The 21,028-nt window shown below is 42.0% G+C and overlaps 1 protein-coding gene across 1 annotated transcript in view; it reads left to right on the top strand.

Moving 5' to 3' along the window:
- FAT3 (FAT atypical cadherin 3) overlaps positions 1 to 21,028 on the top strand; it is a 490,375-nt gene that overhangs the window by 357,960 nt on the left and 111,387 nt on the right. Inside the window, exons 5-6 of the mRNA XM_068149238.1 lie at positions 13,308 to 13,622; positions 15,718 to 15,928. Of these exons, the coding sequence (XP_068005339.1) occupies positions 13,308 to 13,622; positions 15,718 to 15,928 (526 nt within the window). The remainder of the gene's footprint in view (positions 1 to 13,307; positions 13,623 to 15,717; positions 15,929 to 21,028) is intronic.

Genomic DNA, 21,028 nt, shown 5'->3' with positions numbered 1-21,028 from the left:
AAGTCAAGTAGAACTTTTTATTGCTAAAAATCAAAGCAATTATTGCTCTCTACAACTACCTGAAGCGAGGTTGCAGACATGTGGGGGCTGATCTCTTTTCCCAGTAAACCAGCACCAGAACCAGAGGACACAGTCTCAAGCTTCATCAAGGGAGGTTTAGGCTGGAGGTGAGGAGAAAGTTCTTCCCAGAAAGAGTAATTGCCTGTTGGAAAGTGCTGTCCAGGGAGGTGGTGGAGTCACCATCCCTGGAGGTGTTCAAAAAGGTTTAGTTAGTCATGGCTAATAGTTTAGTTAGTCATGGCTATTTAGTTAGTATGTAGTATTTAGCCAGCCTCTTGCTAGGACAAACTGAGAATCTCTTCATCTTCAAAAGCTTCAGACTGTAGCCCTTAAAGGTCTGATTTTATACTTTCAACCTAGCTGAGAAGTAAATCTTTGTTAATAAGATTTTCAACTGATAAGTTTTATTTTGAACATAAAAGTGTAGAAGCTTCACTTTTCTTTTTTTAGTCCTGAAAAAGCTAAATTGCATTTTAATGAGAAAGGCTACTTGTCAGGCTATCAGCTGTGAAGCTGTCATTGGAATGTTTTACATGCATGTGTGGATGGAGAGCGTTCATTTTTGCTTGAATATTGTGGGAAACCAGGGTACGATGGAAACCAGGTATTTGCCGCAGTTACTGGTGGGTCCTTTAACGTGAGATCACTGGCTCTGGTTTAGCTTACTTTGGTGTTGTTCAAAGGCTTGTGGGGAAGTGATGAGTGATACAGTAGGGATTTTGGGGGGCTGAGGTGTGGAGAGAAAGTTACTCTCTGTTGTGAAATTGCAGAGTTCCTCCCCAAAATCGTAGCACGTTTCTCTTCAGTGGTCAAAATGTCCCCCATCCTGACTTGGGCACCTAGCATGCCTCTCCTCATTTTGCCCTCTCACTGCCATCACTCATTAATCATTTGCCTTTTGAGGGATTTCTTTCTCTTTTGATGGCTCATCTGAAGCCCTGATTATTTTAGTAGCCCCTTTCGTAGCACAGATGCACAAACAGTTTATTGATGGCTGAAGGTGGCTACAGCCCGATGATGGAGAAGAACAAATGGCTGGAGGAGGAGCTGAAGATGGGGCTGGATCTATCTTAATCTGACTTTCTGACAGAGACAAGGTGGTGTCACCCTCTGTTAGCACAGCCAAGTGCTGCTTGCTCAATCAATTGGGGAAATAACATAAAAAAGGAGTGTTATCCTTCTTTTTTGAAGTACTGAGTTCTGCTTCATCTAGCAGTGCAGAATTTGGATGCAGTGCACCTCTAAGTTAGATAACTTTAAAGGAATTTCAGTGTATCTTTCATCTCACTGATGGCCAAATAAATGTATTACTTGCTAAGCAGTATCCATATTGTTTCAAGACTGACCACCACAGAGCCTCACCTAAGGGTGTTTCCTCTAATGTCAGAAGTCACTGGCTGTTGGCATGACAAAAATTGTATAAAAGCTTTAATCTCATAGTTTAGCAGAGAAGATAATACTTCTTTTGAAAGCTTGAAAGTTTTAGTTGCAGTTATTACTCTACTGTTCCAGAAACTGCATGAATCTACTTCTAAGGACCATCAGAGCAAGCTCCATTCTATGATAGAATAGAATAAACCAGGTTGGAAGAGACCTTCAAGATCATCGCATCCAACCCATCAACCAATCCAACCCACCTAAACAACTAAACCATGGCACTGAGCACCCCAGCAAGTCTCCTCCTGAACACCTCCAGTGATGGTGACTCCACCACCTCCCCAGGCAGCCCATTCCAATGGGCAGTCACTCTGTATAGAACTTCTATGATCATTTCCCCTAGAGGAAGCTCAGCAGCATGTACCACATCAGCATGAGACAGTGCTGCTGACTTACTGCTAAATAGCTGGAGGGTTACTGCAACACACAGAAAATTACCTACACCAAAGTTGAGAATTTCTGCTAAGAGTTGCTATACCTTAACATCAGGTTGAGTATCTGGGGACCTTTATTATAAACTGATAACAGCTGCACACCCAAACAGGGATGTAAAGTATAGATTGTTTTGCAGCTTGATTAATGAACTCCACAGTGACTGCTACTATAGCTTGATTAAATTTTGGTAATATATCAACATAACATTTTTGAGCATAGCATTTCTGCTGATAGTTAAAACATAAAGTAAATTATTAATATTAGACAAAGACCTTGAAAGAAGGATAAAATCTCATGCCTTTATTGTTACACAGAATGATTACACAGATAGACTAGTTTAGTAGGGAGAAAGAAACATTGAAGACATGTAACAAGCATAGAATCAACCAGGTTGGAAGTCCAACCTGTCTCCCAGCCCTATCCAATCAACTAGACCATGGCACTGAGTGCCTCATCCAGGCTTTTCTTGAAGATCTCCAAGGATGGTGACTCCACTACCTCCCTGGGCAGCCCATTCCAATGGCAAATCACACTTTCTCTGAAGAACTTCTTCCTAATATCTAGCCTGAACCTTCCCTGGCACAACTTGAGACTGTGTCCCCTTGTTCTGTTGCTGGTTACCTGGGAGAACAGACTGACCCCCACCTGGTTACAACCTCCCTTCAGGTAGTTGTAGACAGCAATGAGGTCTCCCCTGAGTCTCCTCTTCTCCAGACTAAGCAACCCCAGCTCCCTCAGCTTCCTTATAAGGCTTGTGTTCCAGGCCCCTCACCAGCCTTGTTGCCCTTCTCTGGACAAGTTCCAGTACCTCAACATCTCTCTTGAATTGAGGGCCCCAGAAATGGACACAGTACTTAAGGTGTGACCCGACCGGTTCTGAGTACAGGGGAAGAATAACCTCCTTTGTCCTGCTGGCCACACTATTCCTGAAACAGGCCAGGATGCCTCTAGCCAATACTGAGGAAACTTTGAAGGAGGTGTTAGGCTCTTTCTCATAGTGAAGATGAGAATCAATTACTTTTGTGGATAGAAAATGGAGGGTAATTGAATAGTTGAGAAAAGGACAGTGTAGTGATCTTAGAAGTTGATGCACATTCTTTAGAAGCACTGAAGCTGAAAGCTACTGTATGTCCCAAATACCAAGATAGGATGTTGGGAGAAGGGCATCATCTGCAGAGGCAGAGCTGGTAAAGAGGAACTTACTGATGTTTGGCCACAGGTGTTTCTTACTGCAAGAAAAACAGAAGCCACAAATGGTTGAAGTAGATATTCAAGTATGAATAGCACTACAACTGACATAGAGATTACTACTGACATTCAGCTGCATCAATATCTTAATTTGCATGGTTTATGTTATTTAAAGCTGCTTGAAGTGAAACCTATTCAGAGTTGACTGCTCCTTGTTTTCTTTTCACCAAACTCGCCGATTGTAATCTTTGCTACCAGCAAGAACTAAACACTTCTTCAAAGTTTGCTGTGAAGATCAATGCACAATTTTTATCTTCTCTCCCTTTCAGAAGCTATGAGGGTAGTTATAATTCTCTTTATTAATAGGTTGTTCCCAAAGAGGTTCCATATGGCTGTAAAACTTATTTTTAAGCAATCACACATCAGTCTTTATCTTGTTTGTCAGGTGTCAGTCTGAAGGTTGGAAAATGTCCTTGGGTCCAGATATTATCAAAGAACTATTTTGACTGTTTTCTTCTGTTTTCCAAATTTTTCTTCAGTGGGCACAAGCTGGAGCATAGGAGGTTCCACATGAACATCGGGAAAAACTTCACTCTGAGGGTGACAGAACACTGCTGCCCAGAATGGCTGTGGAGTCTCCTTCTCTAGGCACATTCAAAACCCACCTGGATGCATTTCTGTGTGACCTGCTCTAGGTGATCCTCCTCTGGCAGGGGGCTTGGACTAGATGGTTTTTCAAGGTCCTTTCCAAACCCTAACTTTGATTCTGTGATATGCTAGGGTAGTGAGATTCAAGGTGCCTGGGGATACGGTTTAAGGGTGAACCTTGTAGAGTAGGGTTATCGGTTGGACTTGGTGATCCTGAGGGTCTTTTCCAATCTGAATGTGATTATTTCAGCCTCATGAACAAAGAAAGGCATTTCCTGATGTGCTCAAGATCTTTATCTTCACAGTTGTTATTTGGAGACTGATATTGAGGTTCCTGCTATGGTCAGCTCAAATTGTCACATGTCCTAGTTATAAACTTTGCCAACTGCTCAACACAGATATTTTCTGCTGAATCACAAGTGATACACACTACTATTAGGCAGTAGAGGTGATGATTTTCTGTATGTAACTCCACCAATGGAAGTAGGAGGCACCTTTGGACTTTGGAAAGTATCATAGTATCATGGTATCAGTCAGGGTTGGAAGGGACCACAAGGATCATCTAGTTCCAACCCCCCCTGCCATGGGCAGGGACACCCCACACTAGATCAGCCTGGCCAGAGCCTTGTCCAGCCTGGTCTTTAACACCTCCAGGGATGGGGCCCCAACCACCTCCCTGGACAACCCATTCCAGGGCTTCACCACTCTCATGAGGAAGAACTTCCTCCTCACCTCCAGCCTGAATCTCCCCACCTCCAGCTTCATTCCATTCCCCCTAGTCCTATCACTACCTGAGATCCTGAGAAGTCCCTCCCCAGCCTTCCTGTAGGCCCCCTTCAGATACTGGAAGGCCACAATTAGGTCACCTGGGAGCCTTCTCTTCTCCAGACTGAACAGTGTTAGGCTTATTGTCACTTCTGGGCAAAGTTTTATATGCAGTTTGTCTAAGGCAAAATTGCATAAGCTTGACAATCCTGAGGACTATACTTTACCTTTTACTTAATGAAAAGAAAGGGAAGTTACTTTCTGAGATTGCCTAAAGGAGTGTCTTTTAAAAGGCTGCTCTGTTATCCTGAGAATTTTATGGAGTAATGGTTGGTTCTGCACTTACCTTAGCATGTATTGATTGAAGGACACTCCGAATACAGCCTGATGCACTAAGGTTGCCAGCATCTCCAAGCTGCAATGAACTTTAAAAGCAATGCCCATGGAAAACTACTATTTTTCTGTTAGAGAGCAACTGCCAAAAGGTGTGCCAAAAGATCATTCCTAGTATTACTGCTAAAGCTGAAATACAAGTCTTAAGTTTCTTTTCAGTTTATCACTTTAAAGTCTCAAGCTGCGGCAGGGGAAGTTTAGGCTCGAGGTGAGGAGAGAGTTCTTCACAGAGAGAGTTGTTAGCCATTGGAATGGGCTGCCCAAGAAGGTGATGGAGTCACCATCCCTGGAGGTGTTCAGGAGGGGACTGGATGTGGCACTTGGTGCCATGGTTTAGTGGTCATGAGGTCTGTGGTAACAGGTTGGACTTGATGAGCTTTGAGGTCTTTTCTAACCTTATTGAGTCTACAATTTATTGTTTCAGTATTCAAAAATCTCATAGAATAAAGCATGCTAAAGCATGGCACAGGAAATGTGTCGTAGTAGTGGTAGTATTTCTGGGCCTCTAAGTTGTCCATTCTGTCAGTCTGATAAATTTGAGATGTGAAGCCTCTGAAGACATTCTTCAGTACACCCTTCTAATATTGAGATTTGCAGATACTGTAGGGAGCATTTCACTCCAAATGAAAAAGCCTGCCTTCCTTCCTGTCTTCTGGCAATCCAGTGCTGAAATTACCTGATGTCATCATTAATTCTCAAATGGTATAACAGACCATTAGGCATAGTTTTCTAGCTTGAGTGTGGCTGGAAGCCATTGACTTTCCTAATCACCCACTCAAGAGTATTTGTGTCAGTAATAATCTGTAGTTAAAATAGACTCTCGATTGTTTATCTCTCAGAACGGGCCAGAGTGAAAGTTTGGTTGGGGCTTTGTTGTGGGTTGGGTTGGTTTTTTTTTGTGATCAAAACCAAGAGTTCCCAAATTAGCACATTGTAAAGGAAATAAGGATCATGTTGATATGATTGACAGACTTTCCTACAAGAAGTGTTTAAGTAATTTGTCGTTGAAATTTCAGTTAAGTGAAATAAGCAGCTGCCCACTTCTTACTGCAGTTGCCAAATAAAGGGTTAGAAAGAAAAGGCATCTAGCTAACTCAGTGTTTGTGTTAACTAAACAAACAAACAGAACCAAACATATGTACCATTTTTTCCCCCCCTCACCAATTCTTTGTATCGTTGAGCCATGATGCCTTCACTTTGTAGCAGTAATCTGACACAGGGTTCTGTAACACCGTGGGTTTCAGGAAAGTATTTCCTTGTACGAATTCAGCCAGGAATTAGTGTCTCTCTGAAGTAGGCAGAGATAGTAATTCAGTGTATTTGACTTTAAAGTTCCATTCATCCCTCAATGAGCTCTCCTTTATAATCTTTTATTTCTCTTACTTGGGCTGAATTCCAGAGACTCTTACAATAGGCACTGCAGCTCGTTTGTGCATTGGCAGAAGAAATAAACCCATTAGTCACTAACAGCAGGGGGATGCCTCAGCTCTCAGGCTCCCTTTGATCATTTTTCTGTCTCCAGTAACTCAACCAGATTCTCTTTTCTAAAGTTTTCTGAAGCAAAATTGGCCTTTTTGGTTGGGGGAAGGGAGAGACTTTTACCTGGAAACCTCATTATGCAGACTCCTCAGATGAGACACAGCCATCTCAGCTTGCCTTTCTATTTTTTCTTATTCTTTTTGCATGAATCAGTATCACAGAGACAAAAATAAACAAGCAAATAGGACATCTTCAGCACTTTGCAATGCTAATGACAGCAGCGTGGCAGTTCCTCTCAACTCAAAAATTGGGTAGTCTGAGTACTTCCTCTTGACATGCTATGGAAGAAGATTCTCTTTCTTCTCAAGAGAAGTTAACTCACATTAAGCGCTGCTGATTGTCTTGTTATACTTGTTGAAGTAAGTCTCTGTAAGCTACTCCCTCTGGCTGAGTTCCTAATTATTTTGGAAGTCATTAGCTTTTGTTAATGAGACTCAGTAGTGTGCTTTTAATTCAGGAAGGTGGTCCTCACAGTATTCCACAAAACAAATGCCAGAGCTATGCCTTCTTCAGTCAAGTGTCACAGTATAGTTCATAGGAAGAATGACTGTCTCAAGGCAAAATTATTTCTGTTCACCAGTCTTGAGGTCTGCTGGACTGAAGCTGTGTTTTAGCCAATACTTTCACATCAGACAACTCCTCCATGCCTTCTTCACAGTAAAAATAGGAATGGAATGGAATGGACCAGACCGGACCAGACCAGACCAGGTTGGAAGAGACCTTCAAGATCGTGTCCAACCCATCAACCAATCCAACCCACCTAAACAACTAACCCATGGCACCAAGCACCCCATCAAGCAGCCCATTCCAATGGCCAATCACTCTCTCTGTATAGTTCTTCCTAACCTCCAGCCTAAACTTCCCCTGGTGCAGCCTGAGACTGTGTCCTCTTGTTCTGGTACTGGCTGCCTGGGAGAAGAGACCAACCTCTGCCTGTCTACAACCTCCCTTCAGGTAGCTGTAGGGAGCAATAAGATCACCCCTGAGTCTCCTCCTCTCCAGGCTAAGCAACCCCAGCTCCCTCAGCCTCTCCTCATAGGGCTTGTAGTCCAAACCCCTCACCAACTTGGTTGCTCTTCTCTGGACTCATTCCAGCAAGCCAACATCCTCTCTAAACTGAGGCGCCCAGAACATTTAATATTCCAGCTGTTGTACCTTAGCAGTTAGTGTTGACCTTGGTTTTCACTGAGAAGGTCCACTGCTATGGAAATGTCTTTGTTGGTGGTCTGTGTGTTTGCAACATAAATGTGAATATGGAAAGAGTATCTTTCAGTCCTGTAGGAGAGGTAATGTTAATGTCTTTAGACCGAACCTGGTGACGTAGATCCTGCAGAAGGAATGGAAATTGACTTGTATTTTCAGAGTTGAGTTGTGTTGTGTTAGTGAATGCGTCACACTCTGCAGGAAGAGCTATTTTTTGTGTGGTTTTCTCCAGAAGTATATTTCTCGTGTAAGAAATGGGAATTTCAGGAGGTCTTGTCCTGCTTCGTCCAGCTGAATGAAGCATTGTAAAGGATGTGTGAATATTCTTACTCTAGCATAGAAATAGGTAACCAATACCTATTTGTGTCTTGGCTGACCTTGTTCAGGAAAGTCATAAGCCTTAAAGCCCATGCAGATTCCTTGCAGCAAGTGGTTATTTTATGACAAAAAACTGTAGTGGAATTGCCTGCAGGTCGTGGGAGAACAGCAGTGAAGTGTAGGATTTCACCATGAAAGTGGTGTATAAATTCATATTATTTTTGCTGCCTGATGACATTAAACAAGTCATCACATTCCTTTTAAGGTATTCCACCCTTTGTGAATGGATCAACCCTTCGTGTGGCTGGTCAGAGAGTCAAAATTCAACTCCTTTCATCCTAGCTTCGGGAGATTGTATCCTCTGCTTAGGCTGTGTTGGTACTGCATGAGCAATAATATCTAACCAGAAGGGTAGATGAGATAGTAGCTGGTCTCAGACAGCACATGGACAAGGAGTACCATGTCTACATCCCTTGTGTCTGACTAGCAGACACAACACAGAGGCTGGAGAAGGCATTCAGCATTGAAGAAAGCACATGCTGACAAAGCAGCCATTCCTTACCTCCTCTGGGAAAGCTTGAATTCTGATCCTCATCATATCATAGATTCATAGAAATCACTTGGTTGGTTGGGACCTCTGGAGGATGTCTAGTCTAAGCCAGCTGCAGTAAGCTGGGACAGCCCCAATTAGATCAGGTTGCTTGGAGCCCCATCAAGCCTGACCTTGAATGTCTCCAGAGAGATTCACCTCTTATTGTTTTTTTGATGACAGATCTTGACAAGGATCTATTCAGACAGTCTGTCATTCATCTATGTATCACCTTTTTTCCTGCATTTTTTCCCCCTACCGTGCCATCTGCAGGTTTCTAGACAAAATGAACTTGGTTGGTTCTGAATTACAGCTTCTATCCTGGCAAGCTTTCCTCTGCCTTCCACATCTGCTTTTCACATTTCCAGAGATACCAGCTGTGAATTAGCTTTTGTATCTTTGCTCTACGAACGTCCCAGCCTCCCTCCCCAGTTACTTTTCGCTGCAATTTCCAGCTGTTTAAGGATTTTGCTCAGAATTGTGTTAATGCTTGAGTCAAAATTGCCTTGGTTAGATAGAGGGGCCCCTAAGTGCCGGCATGATACAGTGTCCTGATGGAAACAGCATTTGAAGAGCCGTCTGCTGAATGACCTCTCCAGTCCACCCCATTTTTGTCTGGGAACAATTTTGAAACGGCAGCAATTTGTTCTTTGGGTTTTTGGTGTTGTGGTTTGGGTTGTTTTTTTTTCCTGTAGAGACAGAAGAAATTTTTGCAGCCCTTTTACCCTTTTGATAGCTGCAACCTGAAAAGCAAGGCTGGGGTCAGGCTGATGGAGCAGGAAAGAAGAGAATTCATGCAGGGCATGGATTTACAGTAGAGAAAAGATATCTCTGGTGTGAGGGTGCATTCATTAATTAATTTGCATGCCTGCAAAGAGGGAACTTTAGCTGGCACTTCAGCTCCCGTGTCTGGCTTTTTGCAGCAGAGCTGAAGCCTGTCACTTTGAAGAGTTTTGAGTGTCACCCAGAGAAAAAAGTGTAGCTGGTATAGAAGATTTTTCTCTCCAGAAGCGAAAAGTTTCTAGAGGGAGTAGAACTGACTAACTTCAGGCCGGCTATGCTAATTTCTGTTAATTAGCTGACATTTGGGGGGTTAGCAATTGCTGCTTCTTAATTACCTGTCGGCAAATATTTTCAGCTCAGCTTTTCTCTTACTGAATGAACTTCCCACAAGTTTAGGCTTACAAAACCAAACAAATGCGTGCCTGGATGTGCTGCCACAGCACCACATTAGCCTGGCAGCAACCTTGCAAACTTTGCCAGGAGAATGACTTCACCTCTGGAGCAGCCTCTTGACTTTAAGCAGGGTTTTTTAATCATAGTCACTTGCTTGTTTATACCACTCTGGGTTATTAGGGATTTTCTTATTGTTATTAGTTGTAAACTTTTTATCTTCCCTCCACACCTTTTTTGGGTAGATGACTGCTAGAAGGTTGAAGAAAATGTTGCTTTTACTTAAAAATTGAGTAGATTTTTGTTCAGGAAACAAGAGTTTCCTGAATCTTGCTCTTGTTTTCTACGCATGAAGGACATCGCTCCTATAAGAAAGGCGTTTTGTGGGTATTTTTAACCAGCATCTAAGTGAGTGTGTCTCCAGTTGGTTTTGTGCACCACAGACTGTGATACCTGGCATCATTGATGATTTTATCTGCAGAGTCAGCAGAAATCCTGAAAAAGGTTTTTCTTTGTTACCCTGTGCTCTTGCTGAGAGCTTGGCCTGTCCCAGCAGAGTAGGACAGACATAGAGGGGATCAGTCTTGAAGTGGGGCAAAAATGATTTGTTATTGAAGGCCTGTATTAGGAGAGCTGGCACAACTGGCTTTTTGTTTGCTGCACAAGCTCTGAAGTTCTCCCAGAGCGGTGAAGCAGATAGGCTGAGGTCCCTGGCAGTGTTGCTCTCAGTGGGTGGAAAGGCAAATCTGCAGCTTTGTGTGCAGCCTTTCAGCGTTATCAATGCTATTTTGGAAAGTGCAGCAAGTGGGAACTGGATGGCTGAGTACACCAGTAATGAGCTGTGGGTCCTTTCCCCACACCCCTCGACAGTTTCTGACAGATGGCGCGTTGGTGGCTCTGCAGGACGGGGTGGTCCCTGTCCAGCCCTCAGCAGATAGTCACCCTCCTCATGAGACAGCCATCCTAACAAGTGCTAATTGCCAGCCCTGGTGACAGTCATAGAGAGAAGCCGGACACGGGTACATGTCATTGGGAGGGCAGGCTCTAACTCTCCAAATGCGTTACAGGCTGATTTGGGGTGTTTTTACATGGCCACTATTTATTGCCATAACATTTATTTGTTCTGCACATAGGAGCTTACAGTCCATAAGGCTGTCAGTTTGCTCCCCTCCACTAAATCAGTTTTTCAAAGTACAGTTGAATACAGGGAATGTAAAAGGTCTTCTGCCGTTCTCGTGGGAAAAGTTGTGATTTTTCTGCTGCTCTCAGTACCGAATGGGTGTTACCCTAATCTTAGATTTCTCTTCTTAAGGAGTGGGACCATGGCAAGGGACATTATTCCCAGAAAATTTTACTTTGCCTAAGCTTTGTGATTTGCAGGGGAGCACAGAAGCATTTAAAAGACAATAAAGCAGTGAGGAGTTAACCAGCAAAGCAACCGATGTGCAGTGTTTGGTACGGGCAGGGAAGAGCATGTAGTACCTTGGCTCACTACCATCAAAAACTGCTACTGTGGGAATTGGCATGCTAGCAGATGTAGCTAAAAGTGAAATTTGAACTTCCTTCATCCAAACAGAAATAACTTTCTGGCATATTTCTTTCTCTCTCTAAAAAAAATAAAGTGAAAGCAATTGAAATCTTGAGAGAGAGGTTTGAAACACACTGATTGCATTTTGAAGGCATAGTGTTAAATCTCTGGAGTCCTTGTTGATCTTGGGTCATTATTTTGTTTCAGTGTTTCAGGCTGAAAATAATTAATAATTCTGTTTAAGCTGCAGCTAAATTCCTCATTAACTTTTGTCTCAAAGATTGTATTTCCTACCTGGTGCTGGCAGCATGGTGCACTCTTTCCACAATGCAGCAGGGTTGGTTTTTTTCCCCGCTCTGCACCCCTTACAAATCATATAAAGCAGTGTGGGAATTAATGAGCTGTCACATCCCAGGTAATGAATGAAAAGAGCTGACAGAAATCCTTTTGTTGTTTAAGAAATTCTAAATAATTAATGGAGGGGGGGAAAAAAAAAAGTGACAGAGGTTCTTCTACGATTTTAAGAAGAAATGAATCTTTCCAATTCGTGGCATGACTGAAGAAACTTTAAAATAGGTGTGCAAGAAAAAAAAAGCAAGGCTCTCACTTAAATGGTTCATTTCAGTTCCCTTTGTGGGAGAAACTTGCAGAATAAGACATAAAAGAATTCTGTATTTTGAGACATAGGTTCCTAGTCTGCAGCTTCCCTGCTCATCTCAAAAGTAAAAAGTCATCTATTCCTCTATTTGCCGTTGCAGTCACATCTGAGTTAGGCACTGGATATGTTTATAGTGAGCGTGTCTTCTTGTGGTGGGTTGAAGTTTCATCCCCCCCCAGCATTAACTTTGCCAGACTAACTCCGTTAGAAGCAAATGGAGCTGTATTTACAAGCAAAATCTACACTCTACAATGGAATGCAATGAATGTGTACAAAATATACAGGAGTTACAATATTATACAGATATTTACAATTAGCAAACAACACAGAAGTCCTCCAGGGGAAGCCATTCCACTGCTCCTCCTTTCTCCCCTGTCCCAAGAAAGAGAAGCACAGAGAAAAGCAGTGGGTTAGACTTAACAGCTCAGCCAAGGCCAGTTGACAAGCACATTATCTCTCCTGAGCAAAGCAAAACCAGCAGAGATCAGAAGAGAAGAGAGAGAATTGTTGTGGTACAGCTCCTCTTATTCCAGATATTTACCCAATGAATTTGTTTAGAATAATCTTTTGTTTTCCTTTTCACACCCAATAGTGATTGATTTCTATTTTTCTGCTTGAAATCTGTAGCTCAATTTTAAAGGCATAGCCTAAAACCACCACACTTGTGTATGCAGATTTTGTAAACTGCAGGTTGGGTTTCAGGAGTGAGGTGGAGTCACCATCCCTGGAGGTGATCAAAAAAATCATTCTGCCCTGTACTAAGTATTGGTCAGGCCACACCTTGACTCCTGTATCCAATTCTGGGCCCCTCAATTTAAGGATATTGAGACACTTAAATGGGTCCAGAGAAGGGCAACGAGGCTGGGGAGAGGTCACCTATGAGGAGAGGCTGAGGGAGCTGGGGTTGCTTAGCCTGGAGAAGATGAGGCTCAGGGGAAACCTTATTGCTCTCTACAACTACCTGAAGAGAGGTTGTAGCCAGGTGGGGGTTGGTCTCTTCTCCCAGGCAACCAGCACCAGAACAAGAGGACACAGTCTCAAGCTGTGCCAGGGGAAGTTTAGGCTCCAGACGAGGAGAAACTTCTTCCCAGAAAGAGAGATTGGCCATTGGAATGTGCTGCCCAGGGAGGTGGTGGAGTCACCATCACTGGAGGTGTTCAAAAAGGGATTAGACATGGCGCTTGAAGCCATGGTTTAGTTAGTCATGAGGTGTTGGGTGCCAGGTTGGACTTGATGATCCCTGAGGTCTTTTCCAGCCTTATTGATTCTATGATTCTGTGGTTGTTTCCTTACATTTTATGGTTTGTTTTTTCTATTTTCATTAAGTCCTGCTGTACCTCTGCAGAATAACCTCTACTGCTGTTGTTTTTCAGGTTACCGTCTCAGATGGGGGCACATCTCCCAAGCAGTCATCCGTTTGGGTGGTGGTTCAGGTTCTGGATGAAAATGATAACAAACCTCAGTTTCCAGAAAAAGTCTACCAGATCAAGCTGCCAGAGAGGGACCGCAAGAAAAGAGGGGAGCCCATCTACAGAGCTTTTGCTTTTGACAAAGACGAGGGCCCTAATGCCGAAATCTCGTACAGCATTGTGGATGGAAACGACGACGGGAAATTTTTTATTGACCCCAAAACAGGGATGGTTTCCTCCAGAAAGCAGTTCACAGCAGGGAGTTATGACATCTTAACAGTAAGTGCTTTTTCATTGGCATGCAAACTGATGACTTAACAAAGTTGTTGTTTTTAGAAATAGGCCATCTTGTGTAAAGACATATGACTGTTTGATGTGTGATCTATATGTCAGAGCTGACTGCATTAAGAAATCTAGTATTCACAGACAGCTGCTGCCAAAGAGTTCAGTCTGAGAGACCATTGACATTGTTGGACATGGTGACCTGCTGTTAGATTGTTGAGTCAGGTTGCAAATTGTTGGCGTAAGTTGTTGCCTTGAATACACAAATCAAAACCAAGAACCAAGAAGTGTTTCAAAAGAGACTGGATGAGGCACTTAGTGCCATGATTTAGTTGATTACATGGTGTTGGGTTGTTGCCTTGAATATACAAATCCAAACCAAGAACCAAGAAGTGTTTAAAAAGAGACTGGATGGGGCACTTAGTGCCATGGTTTAGCTGATTAGGTGGTGTTGGGTGATAGGTTGGACTCAATGATATCAAAGGTCTTTTCCAACCTGGTTAATTCTGTATTCTGTAACTTGTCTGCTTGCAAAGTCATATCATATTGAACTGGGCAGATACAGCTACAGATGCTTCTTCACCTTCTGTGTGGACAACTGCATGTCCTCATGGAAAGGTCTTTATACTGCCCAAGTAAAGTGGCTTCAGGGAGAAGTATGTGTACTCTGTGTTGTAGTATTGTGGTGGGTTGAAAATTCCACACCCCCCCCCCCCCCAACATTAAAATTGCCAGACCAGCAATAAATAATAATAAATATGATATAAAGCAGTGTAAAGCTTGAATGTGCACTCTTCATCTCCAGCAATAAGTCATCAAGTTGGAGTTAAGGAGTTGGCAAAAATCTGTCAGAAATCCACAATCCAGCCTATAGTAAATGATGTCACAGTAACAGCTCTCTACTAGGATACCTTTATAAGATTGGAAACTGTGACAGGAAAATTAAGAGAAATATCTAGGAGTCAGAGCAGAGCACCCTTAGGGTGAGTGAGTGCCTTTTTCTGTGCAGAGCTTGAAGTCACATCTGGGATCTGGCCCTTATGAGAATGCAACAACTGAAGGTTTTCTACCTTGCAACTCCTCATCACACACTCACCATCTTTTCACTAAGGGCCTGCCTGCCTTGAATGGAGCAGGGTGATGAGTGTTAGCATCAAACCCACTTAACAGGTTTCTAAAGAAAGAAACAGGATCTGGTATTTCAGGAAAATATTTCTCATTTTTAACAGGCATAGTAACAGCATGTGTACACCAGTGACCCTATGGAGCCAGAAACATTTCCTTGAGTTTTAAAAGAAAACCCCTTTGATTCTCAGTGATATTATTCATCAAAGCACCCATTTCATAACTTCTGTTCCCCCTTTCCTTAAGCTCAGTGTTTATTGCTGGACATCTTGTCTTTGCTGTGCTAAAACCAGCAAGCATGCCAGTCAAATACCAAGTCTGTCCATCCCTCTGGAGGACATCATCATAAAAAGAATTAGCACCAATCTGGGCAGTTCTTAATGAACATGACAGAGAGGAGAAAGCAAGGAAAAGAAATATGGCTAAACTTTAGATTGTATTTGTTTTAGAGAGCAAGGGAAATGATCTGAAACATAGTTAACTCAATTAAAAATCCTGAAGAAGGCAGCACAAAGACTAGCAATCTTATCTGTAATACAGATGCCATTTAAAAGCAATCAAACATGGTCTGGTTGAGCATGCTTTGCAAGTGCATGATGTCCCACAGAGTCATTATAAAGCTCCCAGCTTTGCTGTAAGAGGAAACTGAGTGGAAGATGAAATCAGAGAGGGGAGCTGGTTCTGGAGAGGAAGATGTGTGGGGAACACTTGAACTGCATCTCCAGGAGGCCTTGCACCGGTATTTCGAAACCAAAATATTTCCATTTAAAGAGTCAAAGTGTAATAGAAAGAAAGGAGAACTGGGAAACAGTGTTTATATTCCTCTTTTCTGTTTTCATAAGATGTTACACAGGGGATTGCAGAGGCCGTTTTCCAAGCGGTCATCATCATGCTATAGAATTAGGTCTGAACTGCCAAGCTGGGATGCTCAGTCTGAATCCTCCTGGGTTTTTTTTGTACCTGCCAGATAAAAGCAGTGGACAATGGCCGGCCCCAGAAATCTTCAACGGCACGCCTCCACATTGAGTGGATAAAAAAGCCTGCACCTTCCCCCATGCCCCTGACGTTCGATGAGCCCTTCTACAACTTCACCGTCATGGAAAACGATAAAGTGACCGAAATCGTCGGGGTGGTCTCTGTGCAGCCATCCAACATCCCGCTCTGGTTCGATATTGTGGGTAAGTTGGGAAGCAGTGGTGTGAGGAGAACGCCTCGGAAGCACAGCATATGGATGTGTGGGTTTGTGAGCAAGAAAACTGACCACCCTGAACTGTGCCCCTAAAATTAAACCCACTTTTGTCATGCTGAAATGAAAATGCTATTTTAATAGAGTGGTAACAACAACAATAATTATTAATATTATCAATAATAATAATAATTAATAATAATGATAATAACAACAATAATATTCCTGCTTTGCTTATGACTCCTTAGCTAAGCTGAAAAAAAAAAGCTCTATATGGCTGAACTGTTTTCTTTTTTATCCTACGTTATTTACTGCAATCTTAATGTCTGTCATTTAAATTCTATTGTCACACTTTGCTAATCTCATTTCTAAATGTATTGATGGTACTTTAGACTTGCTGTCCCTCATTTCTCTCTTTCTTCACCTTTTTTTCTGCATTCTGTTCTTTTTTTTCTGCTTCCGACTGCCCTGCTGCAAGGTGGCAAGCATGCTCGAGAGATGTTCTATATTCTACAGACAGCTTGTGGGCAGAACTGTTCAACAGAAGGTACCCTTAGTGCAAACACATTTGCTAAAATACAACTATCCAGGCTGCCTTTTCTTTTTGCAAGTTTTTTTGAGACAATTTATATTGCATCTTTCATAAGTGCCTGTGACAGGATGCGATGCGACACATGGATGTGCTGCGTTTCTTTCTATGACAGCTCCTTACCGTATTTGTGTCAAATTATTATCATTTTATTCACGGATTTTCCACAGTTGATCACAAATAATTAATTCCAACTTTTTCACAGTCCAGTGCCACCCATTTAACTGTGAAACAGAATGGGATGAATCAACATATGGGTTACAAATGGAGCCACCAAAAGTTTGTCTTGAATGCAAGCTGAAAAAAAGAGGAATGTGTTTTCAGTGTGAGATTTCAACCACAAAATTGCCTTAGATAAAATTGCTTATAAAGATGAGGAGAAATATCCTTAGCAAAGATGAGAAGAACCCAGAGAAGTAACGCTCTCAAAACTGCAGGGAAATGCCACTGTGGTTGTTGCTGCCAAAAAGGACAGGGAGTAGAGGATCTCACTTGGTTGGAGTGGAGAAACAAGTCAATATTCTTAGGCATGTACTCATGGCTTCTGGTGCAGACTCAGTTTAGTTGGTTGGGTGGTGTTGGATGATAAGTTGGACACGATGATCTTGAGGGTTTCTTCCAACCTGGTTTATTCTGTTCAATTCCATTCTATTCTAGTTATGTAATTTAAAATAACATCTGCAAAATGGGACTTTTTCCAGCAGCACAATGACCCTACAAAGTTATTGTGCTAATTAATATGTTCAGGTACTTTTACCTGCTTTGTATATACCTTTGGATGTAAAACGCCATGTCTGTACAAAGTGGTGCTATATAAATGAAGGGATATAAAGCAAATAAGATGTGAAAGATTAAAGAAGCAAAAAGCCTTTGCCACAGACTTAGTGGAAAGGGTGCATCAGCAGTCTTTATTTACAGGGATTGAGCCTGGCTTTCATTTCAGCATAGCTGTTTGTGGATGGGTTTAGCCAACAGGAAGGACAAGGACCACTAGAGAAAGGATCTGTCAGAGCTGTTTTCATCCGCTGTTTGTTGCCAGTTTGTGCAGACGAAAGACAGAAGCAGCAACATTTCCTCTTTGAATTTGTAGCGTGGTTTCTGAAGTGCCAACCACATTACAATTAAACCCAAAGCTATTATCATGTTCTAGGGTTCCTGCTAGCCCCTGAGAAAGGACAGCATATGTTTCCTACAGTTTACCTCAGATTCCCTTGGTTGTTTCAGTATGCTACATGCAATTTGTTAGCTAATGTTTACATTCTGCTTCTTTTCCTCACTGACCCTAACTTTCCTCCCAGGAGAAATCCACCTTTATTGATGTTATTGACACTTTTTTCCCCATTTGAACCTTTTGCTGGACTCCTCTGCCTTTCACAGCCTTTTGGTCCTTTCCTTGGTGAATTCACCAGCTCTCATTAAAATGCAGCCTGTGTTAAGCACTGAGAAGCCCTCGCTCTTCCCCTGCATTCTTTCACATTATTAGTCACTTGCAATCAAGCAGCACCTTACAATATTATTCCATTTTTGCCTACCAAACAGAGGTGTGATGGAGAGCTTTATGAAATTTAAGCCTTTAATTTGTCATTTAATATGACCTTTATAGCTAAAGCAGTTCAAATGTTTTAGATTTTTGATGGTTAAACAACTTCATTTTTTTTCCCTATAGGACATAGTTCCTCATAGTGCAAGATGCTTCATCACTGCGGAGGGTCATGGAGACAGAGCTTCTCCAGACTTAATGAGAAATCAGTGACCCTGACCATGCAGTTCACTACTGTTACCATATGAATGTTGTCATTAAGTATTACTGCTGTTATAAATAACAGTAGCAACAGCACTGCAATAGGAGTAGCAGCAATCCTGGACATGTAGAAGACCTTGTTGTTTCAGATGCTCTGCATGCGAGACGCAAACTCAAGCCCCACCCTGAGTGGTTTATAGACAGAACACCGTATATTCAGAGTATCTTTGTTGCCTTTATTCAGTGTCAGTATAAAAAACCACTTACTATCTTTGTTCCTCAATGTCATCATGTGGAAAAACAAGGGTCATTAGTAGAAGTCAGTTGTCACGTATGGAGAGCTGTATGGGACTGCTGATGCAAGAGATGGCTTCTGTGCTGCTCTAAAACCTAGCTCTGATGCTGCTCCATCTGGTATTCTGTGATTCTGCACCTCCATGCACAGTTCACAGTAATGTCAACAAAAGCCCTTAAGGCTTATGTGGAGGCATCATTTAATATAGAGTTTGCAGCTTGACCTTTATGTTTATGACCTTTTCAAACTAAATGGGCACTGGAATTCCAGAGGACTTCTTTTTTTGTTTTTTAAGGCATAACATACCCTTTCTCCCAGCTGGAGAAAAAAAAAACAGGAGGAATGAGGGCAGATGAAGTTTGGCCATGTAGTTTTCTATCTGTCTAACATCAGCATCGAATTTGCTCCTCAATTATATATGCTTTAAAAAAAGCCCTGTTTACATTTTTGAGTTAATCAACCCCAAGAGATTGAGGTGCCTGACAGGCAAAGAAATTGTCTGTGCTCTGGGGACTAGAGAGGAACAGGATGCTTACCTGTTCGTTTCTATGTTTGTTTAATTGAGAATGGTTGAGATGTCATAGCTGGTTTCTGTTTTCAGTCTGCATTCAACACCATTCTCAGTTCCTGCCGATTCCACGAGGTGAAAGATGTGAACGTAGGCTGTTTCAGTTGTGTTACATTTATTCAGTCATTCGTGAGAAACTAATTTTCAGTGGTAACTCAAACAATTCAGAGCTCTTTATTTCTCCCAAGCAAATTGAGCCCTCACTGCCTCTTCCTTTGTTAGTGGTGGGAATGGTGTGATGACTACTTTGACACTGGTGCTAAGCTGCATGGTGCTAGTTTTTGCTTAAGTAGCATGTTGCACAACATCTCTCTGATTCTCTGAACAGGCCTCCCTGTTCTCTCTCTCTCTCTTTCCTTCTTCCCCCAACCTGTGCCTTTATAAGAACAGACAAGCTTTAAAAGCACAGCAGAACTTTTTATCAAGGGTGCTTAGATGACAATAATTTTAATAACTGTTAACTTTAATTAATTGTCCATTTGATTCACAGTGCTGCAGCTTTTCATTGACGTCAAAACCACATAGCTCCCTAGCTAGCCCTGGAGTGATCTTCTCTGAGAAATATCTAAAATGCCTTTCTGATTTCTTTTCTGATTTTTATGCCCTTACCTTCTGCTTCTTAGCAGTAAACCCAAGCCTTTGACTCGCATTGCAATAGTTTTATCTGGAAACTCAGTCTGCATTATTTTCATCTTAGCTTGATATAGTGCATAAAAGAATAAATATTTACGTGTCACATACTATGTTCTGATTAATAAAAGTCTGCAGTTGAATTTGAAGCAGTCACTAAGTTTATTTCATCTTTTTTTGAAAACAGAAAAAAAAAAATTGAAATCTTGGCTTTGCTTCTTTTCCTGAAAATCCTGGAGGCTCAGGATTAATTCCTTTTCTACGTTTTCCTCTGAATCTCTGCTCTGAGCAACATGTGAATTGTTGACCCAATTTATCATCAGTGTCCTTGGTGTTGTACTTTGGTAAAAGACAACTAGGAATCTTCTCTGCCCTGAGAAAATGTGTGTTAAAGGAACATTCTCTAAATGAGATCATCCCCTCTATTTCTGTTCTCCACTTGTCAGTCATGCTGTGATAGGCCAAATGAGACCTGTGTGAAGATCTTGGTGTATTCCTGGCTTCGTTGTTTGAACTTGGAACATATATGCTCTTTGCCATCTACCAGTAAAGGAGGGCTCTTGCAAGATTTTTACCTGTCATTTCATTTGAGGATGTCCTCCAGAGTTCAGCATGATCCATCTTTACGTCTAAGACAGAACAAGTCTGGTTTTTCCACAGTCATTAGATGTTTCTGAGATACATAGTCAGTCTCACTCTTCTGGATTGTCCCACAGGAAAAGTGGGGCAAAAAGCCTTCACATGGGGCTCTTTTGCCTAAAAGTCCTCCAGGTTTGTTGTTCTCAGAGGAGAACAAAATTTCTCACAGTAGCGTACTTCCATCTTAAACTTTATACCAGTACTTGATAGGAACATAGCCAGGTTCAGCATCTTTCCAAAAAGAAATTCATCTAAGAAAGCCACTGCCAAAAAGGATAATTGTTTTCAGCAAATGCAGTAGTCAAAATACAAGGAGAATATGGTTCAAAATGAAACTCATTAAGAAACCAACACTGAAATTCAAAATGGACAGAGGTGCAGAGCCCACATTCCATGGGAATGCAAGATCTGCGTTGTGTCTTGCCTTAGGCAAATCCTCCAGCTGACCCCTAGAAAGCCCTTTCAGGGATTCAGGAAGTTTTCCTTAGCCTGCTGATTGCACCAAATGGGTGGTAAAGTTTGTTATATGTGAAGATCCTCTCCTGTTAGCCATATAAGATCCAACACAGAAAACAAACAAAAAACAAACAAAACAACAACAACAAAATCTTTCCTGTTAAAAGGAAAGTT

Source organism: Melanerpes formicivorus, unplaced genomic scaffold (genome assembly GCF_026170545.1).
Source record: "Melanerpes formicivorus ecotype bairdi unplaced genomic scaffold, bMelFor1.0.p_v2 SCAF_1, whole genome shotgun sequence".
NCBI lineage: Eukaryota > Metazoa > Chordata > Aves > Piciformes > Picidae > Melanerpes > Melanerpes formicivorus.
Note: the sequence above shows the minus strand (reverse complement) of the source record. Positions and strands in the feature narration are given on the sequence as shown.